The sequence below is a fragment of the Macaca nemestrina genome, chromosome 17, assembly GCF_043159975.1.
Source record: "Macaca nemestrina isolate mMacNem1 chromosome 17, mMacNem.hap1, whole genome shotgun sequence".
Taxonomy (NCBI): Eukaryota; Metazoa; Chordata; class Mammalia; order Primates; family Cercopithecidae; genus Macaca; species Macaca nemestrina.
In genome coordinates this window covers 71044667-71057762 of record NC_092141.1, presented here as the reverse complement: position 1 = coordinate 71057762, position 13096 = coordinate 71044667, and the positions used below count along the sequence as shown (strand labels likewise).

At 33.7% G+C, this 13096-nt stretch overlaps 1 protein-coding gene across 10 annotated transcripts in view; it reads right to left on the bottom strand.

Moving 5' to 3' along the window:
* LOC105483060 (EF-hand calcium binding domain 3) overlaps positions 1-13096 on the bottom strand; it is a 575939-nt gene that overhangs the window by 444029 nt on the left and 118814 nt on the right. For 8 of the 10 annotated variants that reach the window (XR_011615926.1, XM_071083376.1, XM_071083377.1 and 5 more), the window contains 6 exons: positions 11629-11700; positions 8183-8320; positions 7829-7897; positions 4142-4282; positions 1914-2015; positions 1353-1406 (listed from right to left, as the gene is read on the bottom strand). Coding sequence is in view for 9 of the 10 variants with exons in the window: in XM_071083376.1 (XP_070939477.1) it covers positions 1353-1406; positions 1914-2015; positions 4142-4282; positions 7829-7897; positions 8183-8320; positions 11629-11700 (576 nt within the window). In the remaining variant the exon portion in view is untranslated. Of the gene's footprint in view, positions 1-1352; positions 1407-1913; positions 2016-2988; positions 3141-4141; positions 4283-4380; positions 4434-7828; positions 7898-8182; positions 8321-11628; positions 11701-13096 lie in introns of those variants that run through there. The other 2 variants (XM_071083384.1, XM_071083385.1) reach the window with 2 other exon arrangements.

The window sequence follows — 13096 nt, the reverse complement described above, 5'->3', positions numbered from 1 at the left end:
GAACAGGCAAGCTACAGAATGGGAGACAATTTTTGCAATCTACCCATCTGACAGAGGGCTAATATCCAGAATCTACAAAGAACTTAAACAAATTTACAAGAAAAAATCAAACAACCCCATCAAAAAGTGGGCAAAGGATATGAACAGACACTTTTCAAAAGAAGACATTAATGCAGCCAACAGACACGTGAAAAAGTGCTCATCACCACTGGTCGTCAGAGAAATGCAAAGCAAAAGCACAAGGAGATAGCATCTCACACCAGTTAGAATGGCGATCATTAAAAAGTCAGAAAATGGCAGCTGCTGGCGAGGATGTGGAGAAATAGGAAGGCTTTTACACTGTTGGCGGGAGTGTAAACTAGTTCCACCATTGTGGAAGACAGTGTGGCGATTCCTCAAGGATCCAGAACGAGAAATACCATTTGACCCAGCAATCCCATCACTGGGTATACACCCAAAGGATTATATATCATGCTACTATAAAGACACACACACACGTATGTTTATTGCGGCACTATTCACAATAGCAAAGACTTGGAACCAACACCAACGTCCATCAGTCGTAGACTGGATTAAGAAAATGTGGCACATGTACACCATGGAATACTATGCAGCCATAAAAAAAGGATGAGTTCGTGTCCTTTGCAGCAACATGGATGAAGCTGGAATCCATCATTCTGAGCAAACTATGGCAAGGACAGAAAACCAAACACCGCGTGTTCTCACTCATCGGTGGGAACTGAACAATGAGAACACTTGGACGCAGGGCGGGGAACATCACACCCCGGGGCCCATCACACCCCGGGGCCAGTCGTGATGTGGGGGGATGGGGGAGGGATAGCATTAGGAGAAATACCTAATGGAAATGAGGAGTTAATGGGTGCAGCAAACCAACACGGCACATGTATACATATGTAACAAACCTGCACGTTGTGCACATGTACCCCACAACTTAAAGTGTAATTGAAAGCAAAAGTCAAAAAACAAGTATGACATATTTTATTTTTGTAAAACTAGGTGGTTAGATGCTTGCAATGAACTCATTACTTTGATCCTTTTAATGCTTCACCCTGTTTTCACTGTGTCCATCTAGTTATTTGGGTCTATAAATACTGGTGAAATCATTTTATTGGAAAACAGTACTAAAGAATGTAAGATGTTATCAAGATATAGTTCTTTTGTTTTGACTGATAAAACGCAGATAATGTTAATCTGTTAGCAAAGGCAGATATTTTATCAAAATATTGAAAATATGTGAATTGATAAGCCACCAATAGAATATTAGAAAAATACTATTAAAAATTTCAGTGTAAATCATCATTTATTGCAAATCATGTGTAACAAATTCTTACCAGTAAAAGCTTTCACTTCATCCTCCAATGCTTTCAGAGCCACTTTATTATCAGCTATAACACAAAGGCATAATTTGAAGCTCATAACATGTTATATCACAAGAACACTCTCCTCCCTCCTATGATTATAACACCTAGTAGTAGCACTTATGAAGTATACTGGGCATTTTATTAAGCACTTTAGTCATTTGATAAATATTTACTCAGAATAAGTTACGAAGATGAAGAAACAATTATAAATATTGAAAATAAACTTATTTAGAAAATGTGAATTTGACGTTATAACCCATAAAACAGCAAATCTTATATTTGATAATGGAAGGATGGAATTCAAAAGTGGCTTTTTCCTAGGGGTCAGCTTTCTTGTCCTCAGAATTTGGAAGGCTCTTGTATTGACCATGCCGCTAGTATTCAGAACACTACATTCCCTACTTTGTTACGCTGACTGTCTTATTTAATCTTGCCATTTGCATTATGAAAAGTTCTTTTTTCCTTTTCCTTCTAATGCTAAAAGTACATAAAACACAAAACTCAGAAACCAGTGATATCTAGCATGCTCACCACTGACTGGCAGGCTTTGTGTCAGATCTTCAAGTTCTTTATCTGTGAGCTTGATTCCCATGTTGTCTAGAACGGTCTTCAGGTTTTTTATATCAGCCTTCCCTAATCAGAAAGACACAGGCTGTGAGGAAAATGTAGAGACTCTAAAACAAAATCTCTAATTTTTTTTTTTCAGACGCATACACATTGGGAAGTTGAGAAAAGCTATGGATCTTTTATTTCCACAGAGTACGCATACGCATCTTCATAAACTGCGCATTAGGATTTAGGAGGATGTGCTAAAGCCCATTCATGATTATATTTTTCTACATAAAGAGAAAAAATTCATTGAATCAATATATAAATGAAATTGACCATGGAATTAAAATTAGGATCCTGTCCTTTAAACCAATTAACTGATCAGTGGATGCAAACTTGGGTCAATCATTGACATATTTTGACCAATACATAGGATTAAAAAGTAATCTCTCAATATTATTCCTAATAATGATAACGATAGCTAACGTTTATGGAGAGCTTTTATTTTGGTACCAGGCATCATACAAAACATTTCATTTATATGTTGTCATTTAATCTCAGACAGATATCAGACAACAGTTGACTAAATTCCTTATATAGATAGCTCATCTTTTCCTTGACTTTTTTGGCATGTAATTACATCTTCCCCACTAAGTTTATAAACTCTAAGAGAGTATGGGATACATTTGTCAACAATATGGTTGATTATCTGGTTAAATAACGATAAATCTGTTTTTCAAAAATCTAATGGAATCTATGTATTAGAGAGGTTGCAGGATTCACAATGAAATTAGTAGTGAATAATGGGAAGGCCAAATGAGTGCCTTATATTCATCTATCTCCTTATTACTTTCCCTCACATTTAAGGTATTTCATACTACTCAGCACTATGTTTTTTCCCCAACATTTTACAATAAAATGTGCCAAACATGCAGAAACATTGAAAGAATAGCACAACGAACCATCACCACTTACATGAAATAAGAGTCAACATTTCGCCATAGTTTACTTTTTCTCTCTCACACTGTCTTTCCATATGTATGTGTGAGTGTATACATAAATATGTTTTCCTTTCCTCAACATATTTTGACTGTAAATGGTGGACATCGTAACTTATTATCCCTAAACACTGCAGCATGCAATGAATCTTCTAAGAATAAGGATATTCTCTTATGCGACATTGTTGATAAATACACAGCACGCTCACACCTAAGAGAATTAACGACAATCCCTTAGTGTCATGTTACATCCGGTTCATATTTAAAAATATTTTTGTTAATTGTCCCCCAAACATCTATTACAGCTGTTTCTGTCAAAAGTTCACATTGCATTTAGTTATTCTCTTTGTCTCTTCAAATCTAAAAGTTAGCTGGGCGCAGTGGCTCACTGCTGTAATCCCATCAATTTGGTAGGCCGATGTGGGCAGATCACTTGCGGTCAGGAGTTCGAGACCAGCCTGGCCAACATAGTGAAACCCCGTCTCTAGCAAAAATACAAAAATTAGCTAGTCATGGTAATAAAAAAAAGGGAATGAACCACAGCTACAATGCACCTGTCTGGATAAATTTCACAATACTGAGCTAAAAGCAAACTATAAAAAATATATGCTGTATTATTCCATTTATATAAAGTACAAAAATCAAAACTCCACTATATATCTTTTAGGGATATGAACATAGTAAACTATAGAAAAAAAAGCAAGGACATGGTTAGAACCATGCAATGGATGCCTTCTAGACATCCCAGAAATCATTTGCTGAATCTACTGCTGTCTTTACACTCCATCTAGTCTAAAATTTATGCTAATCCAACAATAAATAGTAGGGTGTCTAATTTTATTTCTTAGCCTAACCAGAGAACCCAAAAGTCCATGGAACTGTGTATATAAGAAGTATCTTCTCTCTAGAATACCGGGTTGGGGAAAAGGAAGAGTAGGGCTCTACCGTAGGTATTATTTGGCCTTTATACTCCAATATATGAACATCTGGTTTTAAAACATGAATAACAAAATTATGTCTGTCTTAACCAAATAAAGAACTTCCATACACTTTCCAAAAGGGTTGTGACAATTCACAATGAGCAATATATGTATATACTAGTTCCATATAACCTTTTTAAGTATACAGTATTACTACCACTTTTTAAAAATTTAGCCTGTGCGAACATGTGTACTCTAAACAGGAGAGCTGAGAAGTAAAGGAAGTACTCACCATCTGTTGCACTGTTTGATAAGACCTTAAATTGTTCTTCATCTAAAGGTTTCTCCAGGCTCTTCAAAGTGGATAAAAGGTCTTCAATGTCAACTTTCCCATCACAGACACTATTAATAATATTCCATGCATCTTCTATTTCTATGTGTGTATATATACATATTAATGAGAAAGTGTCACAGTACTTACTCTATCCATATAAGCACATAGCAACCTGATTTGTGTGAAGTATATTCGCTTTGTAGGATATCCAATCCTTTTTGCCTCTGAAATATCTTCTAAATGGAAAGCTCTACAAAATTTTTAAGTTAAATGTTTATATGAGAAAACAATAAACAAATATTTTTAAAGTGTTCAACTCAAAAAACTAAACAACAACAAAACAGAAAAATGATCACAATTAAGATGGTGCCATAAATTATTTTTTAATTTAAAAAGTAGCCCTTGCTCTTCTTATCTACATGTTTGGAAAGAATGACAGTGCTGTTGATGAGATGTCCATAAACTGATGTTTTACTAACTTAATTTTAAGTGTTATTCAAATACTTTTAAATCTCTGTATCCACACTTTTCACTATCTTCTTATTTATGCCATCTCTATTTATTTTCCTTCGTCATAATTCCTAAAGAGTTCTTTATTTTATTAGTCTTTTTCAAGACCCAGTTTTTGGTTAAATGAATAATTTGTTTTTGTGCATATGTTCTATTTCAGTTACTCCTGCTTTCAAATTGATTAGTTTCTAACTACTGCTTTTTGCAGGGACTGTTTTGCTGTTGTAGTTTACGTTGCTGTTTAGCTTCGTGAGTTGAACTGAGATAATTTTCAGTATTTCTCATTTTCTAATAAAAGCATTTAAAGCTATAAGATTTCCTGTAAGACTGTTTTGGTCATACTTTACATGTTTTGACATATAGTGCTTTCATTCTCATCCATTTCTAAATAATGTTTAATTTCAGACTTTATTCTTTAACCAAATAATTATTTAGTGGAGCATCTGCTTTTCTTGCTTTTTAAAAAACTGCTTTTAATCTTCAGATCAAAATGTTTTCCACATTCCTTCATAAATGATTTTAATATATTACTACATGGTGGTCAGAATACGTGATCTGAATAACTTCTGATTTTCAGAATTCATTGACATTTTTCTTTGTAACTTAAATATATCATATATTTGTGTGAATACAAAATAGGCATTAGAAAATGTGTATTCAATGTTTTTGGAATATGAACTGCTATATGTTTCTTAAATCAGGCTTATTGTCATTTAAATCTCAAATTCTTTCTATCTTTATCACTGTGTATAAATATATACATTGTTTAATCTTATCTAACTTGTCAATTTAATTTTTTCATATTAGTAAAGAGTTCTAGTATACATAATTGAGTTGATCATACTCTTGGATTCATGGTGTTTTGTCATCACTCATCTTCAAAGGGCCTCTGCTTGTTTTACTATTTTTCTCCTTTAACTACTATCTCCAATTTTATTCCTTCATAAGTAGCAACTGCAGTGTATTTAATATATTTCTATTCAATCTATCTCATGTAATTACTTAGATTTATGTGTTTAGCTGAAAAAATACAATGTTGTTTGTCTAATGTGCACTCATATAAATCAGTTTACATAAAGCATTTTGAACTATAAGTTTATTCTATTTCTTCCCTTTCTTCACTGAACCATATATTACTGAAATATATCTATGGTACAACCAGTTTATTGTTTCTGATTTACTGTACGTAGAGACCACATTTTATTGAACCATTCCCTTAGTAATGGACAACTAAGTTATATTCATCTTTCCCTCTCTCAAATAATGTTGCAATGAGCATCCTTATACATGTCACTAACAAGAAACTTTCTCTGGGCTAATTACTTATGAACTGAATTACTGGGTGATGGGAACGCATGTTTTTAATTTCGCTAAGTACTGCTAGACTGCTATTCTGAGTGGCAACACTGTTTTACCTACCCACCAGCTATTCAGGAGTATTCCTAATGCTCTCTTCACATACATACGAGCCATTTGTGTTTCTCCTTTTGTATACTGCCTTCTTATATCCTTAACTCATTTTTCCAATGGGTTTTTATTTATCTATTGCTTATTTGTAGAATTTCTTTATATATATTTTAAATATTAATCTTTTGTTAGCTCTAAAAGTTGCAATTATCTTCTTCCAGTCTGTTACATATCCGGTCATTTCTTTAGAGTGCTTCATTAAACAGAAATCTTTAATTTTAATATAATCACATCTTTTTCTACCCTATGATTGTGATTTTAGAAGTCCCATTTAAGAAATCCTTTGCAACCACAAGGCACAATATTTTCTCCAATAATTTCCTCCACCAGTTTTGTAGTTTTACTTTCAGATTCACGTTAACATCTATTTAACTTATTTGAAGATTATTTTTGTGTATGGCATAAAGTATGAATTCAATTTTATTTTCCTCCACAAAGTGTGGCAATTTCCCAAATAAGGTATTAAATAACACATCTATTCCCCTATCAATTGATGATATCTCTATCGTATGCCAAGTTCTCACATACATGAGTCTCTGCAGATACTATATTGTGATGCATTGGTCTATTAGTAACACTGCTACGAAAGTATTATAATATGTCCTTCTATCTGGTGTGGTAAGGCAACTTCCCCATCATTATTGCTTTTCAAAGAGTCCGTCTTTCAAATAAATATCCAAATTATTTTCTCAAAGTAAATACATCTACAATGTATCTAAAATTTGGTTCCCACCAAAATTTTCCCGGAATATTGATTGAAACTGCATTCAAATTAAAGTCTAATTTAGAGATAATACACTTAAGACCCATTCAAAACGCCAGTCTTAATATTTCAATTCACAATTTCAATGTTTGTGTTCCAAGGTTGTTTTAATGTCTCATTGTGCTGAAATTTCAAAATAGACTTTAAAAAGCTGAGTTAAGCCCTTAGCTAAAGTTTTCGACAAAGAGCAAAGGAGTAAGCCCAAATATATAAGAAGAAATAAAGAAGAAAGATAAAAGAAAATGACACCAGAGGTGATTAAAGAAACCAAAACCAGATTACTTTCATAAGATAGATAAACCTCGGACAAAACTGATAAAGAAAAAAATGCAACTTAACAGAATCCATGAAAAGTGAGAAAGAAACACAGATAATTTTTTAAGTAATTAATGATATTATGAAAAATATGTATCCACAAATTGAAAACCTAGGGTTTTAAATATATATATTTCTATACTGTTTAAATGACAAAATACAAAAGGGCCTTGGCAGAGTTTTATTAAAAGTTAAATACATGGCCAAGCATGGTGGCTAATGCCTGTAATCCCAGCACTTTGGGAGGCAGAGGCAGGCAGATCACTTGAGGCCAGGAGTTTGAGACCAGCCTGACCAATGTGGTGAAATCCCATCTCTACTAAAAAACATAAAAAACTAGCCAGGTACACACCTGTAATCCTGGCTACTCGGGAGGCTGAGGCAGGAAAACTGCTTGAACCCGGGAGGTGGAGGTTGCAGTGAGCCAAGGTCATGCCACTGCACTCCAGCCTGGGTGAAAAACTCTGTCTCAAAAAAAAAAAAATGTTAAACACAAACACACACACACACACACGTATACACACACAACTACACATACCAATCTAGAGACATGAAGTTTCTGTTCACATTCCGTCAAATTTCATACTTACTTTGGCATTCAATAAATTCATCAGTGTTGGCCAATTCTCTGATAAAATCCTTAAAATGCACCACTTCATCTTTAAAAAGAAAAGAAGTAACAATTTAGATACTGCTGTTAAAATGGATTTGATGTTATAAAACCAGAGCTATAAAACATGAAAATAAAGTGGAGGAATGAATTATCTTGTGTTGTATCCAATATGCACATCAGATTCAAAATAAAAGTGGCCAGACATATACCTTTGAAAATAAGTTCCTTCAATACAAACTCATCAATTAAAAGATAGATAATTTCCTTGGGCATTTAAAGTTTCTTCTGACATACTCCAACTTTGTTAATTTAAAGTGAAATAATTACTCACCATTAGGATTAGTATTATCCAAAGTTTTCTGTATTTTATCATCTGTCAGATAGATTCCCATGGCATTTAAATTTTTCTGGAGACCAGAAATGGTTGTAACATCATTTTTGTGAATGTTGTTGTTGTAAAATTTATCTTCTGGGGAGAGATAATCACTTTCAGTTAGAAAGAAAGTTTCATGTTTCTCCTTTATATTTTAAAGATAGGTGGTTAAAATTTCCCAACATATGAAATTACACTTAAGAAAAATGACAGTATTATTTATTTGCATTTATTTATATCCTTCTCTGTTGCCAAAATAAGTTAACTGACAAGAAATAGATATCAAAAAAATACAAATGTAAGTGAAAAAATTTGGGGAAAGGAAGACAGCCATAAAAATAAGATAAAAAAGAGCAATAGACAAAATATATTTCATAAGGTCATATACACAAATTTTGTAACAATACCACATTTGTATACACTGAACAAAGCCTTCAAAGTAAATAAAGCAAAAACTGACAAAATTAAAGGGAGGAATAAATGATTCTACAGTGAGAACTGGGGATTTTAACACCTTGCTATCAGTAACTAATTGAGCAAGTAGAATAAAAAAACAGCAAGAATTAGAAGACCAGACCAATTTAGCAAACATTGTAACCTAACTGATATTTACAGAATGCGACCTAACAAGTGCAGAATGCACATTCTTTCAGGTACACACGGAACATTCACGTAGATAGACCATAACCAGGGCTATAAATAAATCTTAATTAATTTAAGAATTTAAATCATGCAAAATGTATTCTCTGGCCAAATGTATTAAATTGGAAATCAGTCTTGGCACAGTGGCTCACACCTATAATCCCAACACTTGGGGAATCCAAGGCAGGAGAAATGCTTGAGCCCAGGAGCTCAAGACCAGCCTGGAACACAAAATGAGACCCCATCTCTAGAGAAAAAATGTTTAAAATTAGCCAAGCGTAGTGGTGTATGCCTGTAGTCCCAGTTACTTGCAAGGCTGAGGCAAGAGGTTGCTTGAGCCCAAGAGTTGGAGGCTGCAGTAAGCCATGATCATGCCACCTGCACTCCAGCCTGAGCAACAAGCAAGACCCTTTCCCTAAAACAAATAAATAAAGGAGAAATCAATAATAATTAAGATATCTAGAAAATGTCCCAATATTTGGAAATTAAAGACTACATTTCTAAATAACCTATACTTCAAAGAAAAAATTATTAGGTAAATTAGAAAATATTTTAGTAAATGACAAAGCACAACATAACAATGTTTGTGAGATGCAATGAAAGACATATTAGGGGAAAATCTGCAGTTTTAAATGTTAGAAAAGAATAAAAATCAGTTATCTAAGCGTCTATCTTAGCAAGCTAGCAAAGAAGGGTAAACGAAGCCCAAAGTAAGCAAAGACCATATGATAGTAAAAATAAAAATATAAACCAATGAAAAAGAAAAACAAAAGAGAAAAATTAACAAAAATTAACAAAATCACCATTTGTGTAAAATTATTAATAAATTTAATAACCCCCTAGCAATACTGGTTACAAACAAAAAAGAGAAAACAGAAATTACAAACATCAGGAATGAAAAATAAGACATCACACTATAGACATTAAAAGGATAATAAGGGGATATTATGAACAACTTTATGACAATAAACCTGACAAATTACATAAAATAAACAAATTTTGACAAGACACAGTTCCACTTATAGAAAGTACATTTCTTCTTTATGATACTTACAGAAAGATATATTGACAACTACAGAAAGATTTAGAACAGGGAGGCTCTAAACAGCTTTATATCCATTGAATAAATAGAGCTCAATATTTTAAATTTTCAGGAATAGACGGTGAATTCTACCAAACATTTAATGAAAACAATAATCATAATCATAATCATAAACTGATATGGTTTGGCTGTGTCCCAACCCAAATCTCACTTTGAATTGTAATAATCCTCACGTGTCAAGGGCAGGGCCCAGTGGAGATAATCAAATCATGGGGGCAGTGTCCCCATAAGTGAATAAGTCTCATGAGATCTGATGGCTTTATAAACGGGAGTTCCCCTGCACAAGCTCTCTTGCCTGCTGCCATGTAAGAGGCAACTTTGCTCCTCATTCGCCTTCCACCATGATTGTGAGGCCTCCCCAGCCACGTGGAACTGTGACTCAGTTAAACCTCTTTCTTTTATAAGTTACCCAATCTCAGGTATTTCTTTATTAGCAGCATTAGAGCAGACTAATACACAAACTCTACCAGAAATAAAAGAGGGAGGGAAGACTTCCTAACTCATTTTATGAAGCCAGTATAACACTAACAAAAAAATCTGGAAAAGACACTAAAAAAAAACTATAGACCAATATCCCTCATAAACATATACTCAAAAATCTTTAACAAAATATTAGAAAATCAATAAGGTTAAGAGCTCTGTCATATAACATGGTGACTACAGTTAATAATAACGTAAAATATTTTTGAAGATTGCTAAAAGATTTTAAGTGTTCTCATCACAAAAATAGGTATATGAGGTAAAACATGTTAATTAGTTCAATTTAGCCATTCCACAATTTATGTACATATTTTGAATAATGCAATACACAGTACATACAATTTGTATTTGTCCACTTAAAAATTAAACTATAGTTAATAATGTATTCAATGTTCTCACTACAAAGAAATGATAAACATTTGAGCTGATGGTGTGAAAGGAAAATAAATCTCGGTATCCCAAAATCACTAAGCCAAAGGGAAAAGTCAAGCTGGGAACTGTCAGGGAAACCTGCCTCCCATTCTATTCCTAAAGGAGATAGCAACAGAGATTAAAAAAAAGAAGCAGCAGCAGCTACATAACTCCCTCACAATTTGCCCATAAGGAAATTCTCCACTTCAAGTTGTCTTCCCCCTGCCCTTCTGGACCAAACCAATGTACATCTTACATGTATTGATTGATATTTCATGTCTCCCTAAAATGTATAAAACCAAGCTGTATGCCTAAAAAGGGTGAATTTTGCTATATGTACATTAAACCTCAAAAAGCATGGATGTTTAAAAAATGAGATCAAGAGAGTTGCTGAAGATATGTAAGAACATAACAGATAGTGATAAAAATTCTACTGGATTTGTCAAAAGTTTTAAAAATTATTTTCTAGTAATTTCAGAAGTCAAATATGCATACTGAATAACCTCAAAGAATAATATATAATCTAGTAATTTTCTAGCACTACCAAGTAAGACTACCTAAAATTTTGAGTTTGGGTTAAGTTTAGCAATATTTGCCTTAGAATTCAAACAGAAGTTATGTAATCTAATCTTGTGTTGTTTCATATTCATATTGTATTCCTTCTTACTTACCTGTGCTTTAACTATTGAATCCTGTATTGTTTTTAACATGTAAACCACTGCTTGCCTTTCTAGATCTGGGCAATAATTACATATTAAATAAAACTTACCTGCAGGTTTAGGAATTGTCAATATATCGGAGAATTTAGTCATAAATTCTTGAATGGTAACCTTGCCACTTTCTGTAAGGCAAAGCATAATTTAATTAAATGAAAGAATTACTGTTTCAGAATTAAATAATATAGCTGAAGCTAATAGTCAAATTATAACAAAAGTTAAAAGCTTGAGAGTAAGGCTGGGCTATTTCTTCTCCCTTACCTATTGCATGCATATGATTATCAATTTCTGCTCATTCTATTTCCAAATACTTCTTGAATTTCCTGCTGCATTAACTAATACCTATGTTATTACAACAGCATATTTAAAAACCTATGCCACCAGTCTCATCTTCTATTTATTTTCCAGAGTATGTAAAGGGAAGTATTCCTCTTTAAAAAAAATTGATTATTCCTACGCATAAAACCCTTCAGTATCTCCTACTTGCCTACAAAACTATAGAATAAATATAATACTGAGGAGGTGAGGGAGGGAAATTATAGACCAATATTACTCATACATGTGTTAAAGTATAAGTAAAATACTACTTGCAGGATTTGGCAGTACAACAGTGAAAATAAAATTCAAGATACTTTCAGAACATACATTCTCATTGACAGTGATACTGCTCTCAAGGGGGTAAAACTGGTTCTTAGGAGAAAAATATATCAGATATTACAATAGTTTGTGGCCATAGTACTTAAACAGATATATGACATATCTGTGGTGTTAAATTTTCATGGGTGGTGGGGGATAATTAGGAACTAAAATGTCTATAAAGGCTTCTTAGGGGAGCGAGGAAATAAAAGTTAGAAACACTGCTTTAGTATGACAATAGACACCTAAATTTAATCTATCCACATAGTCTCCAAAAATCCATGCAAATTAACAAGTAAGGCAAGTAAAATAATCTATAGTCCATGCCTACAGTGTAACTAAGAGGCAGAATATTAAACATTTGTATTTGCATATAAGTCAGGAAATAAAAATCCAGGACCAGCGCAGTCAGCTTCAGAGCCTAAGCTGAAGAGGAAACTCAGGCCAGACATGGTGGCTCATGGCTGTAATCCCAGCACTTTGGGAGGCTGAGGCGGGCAGATCACTTAAGGTCAGGAGTTCCAAACCAGCCAGGCCAACATGGTGAAACCTCATCTCTACTGAAAATACAAAAATTAGCCAGGTGTGGTGGCAGGAACCTGTAATCCCAGCTACTCGGGAGGCTGAGGCAGAAGAATTGCTTGCACCTTCAAGGTGGAGGTTGCAGTGAGCCGAGAATGTGCCACTGCACTCCAGCCTGGGTGACAGAGCAAGAATCTATCTAAAAAAAAAAAAAAAAAAAAAAAACGAGGAAACTCAAGTGACAATTTCATAGAAGAAAGAATAAAGAAATGTCTTTGTAATACAGAACATGGATAATATCAATGAGAGTTCACCCCTAAGAAGAGAGTCCCCTTGCTGAGTAGGGAAATACTGAGAACAAGT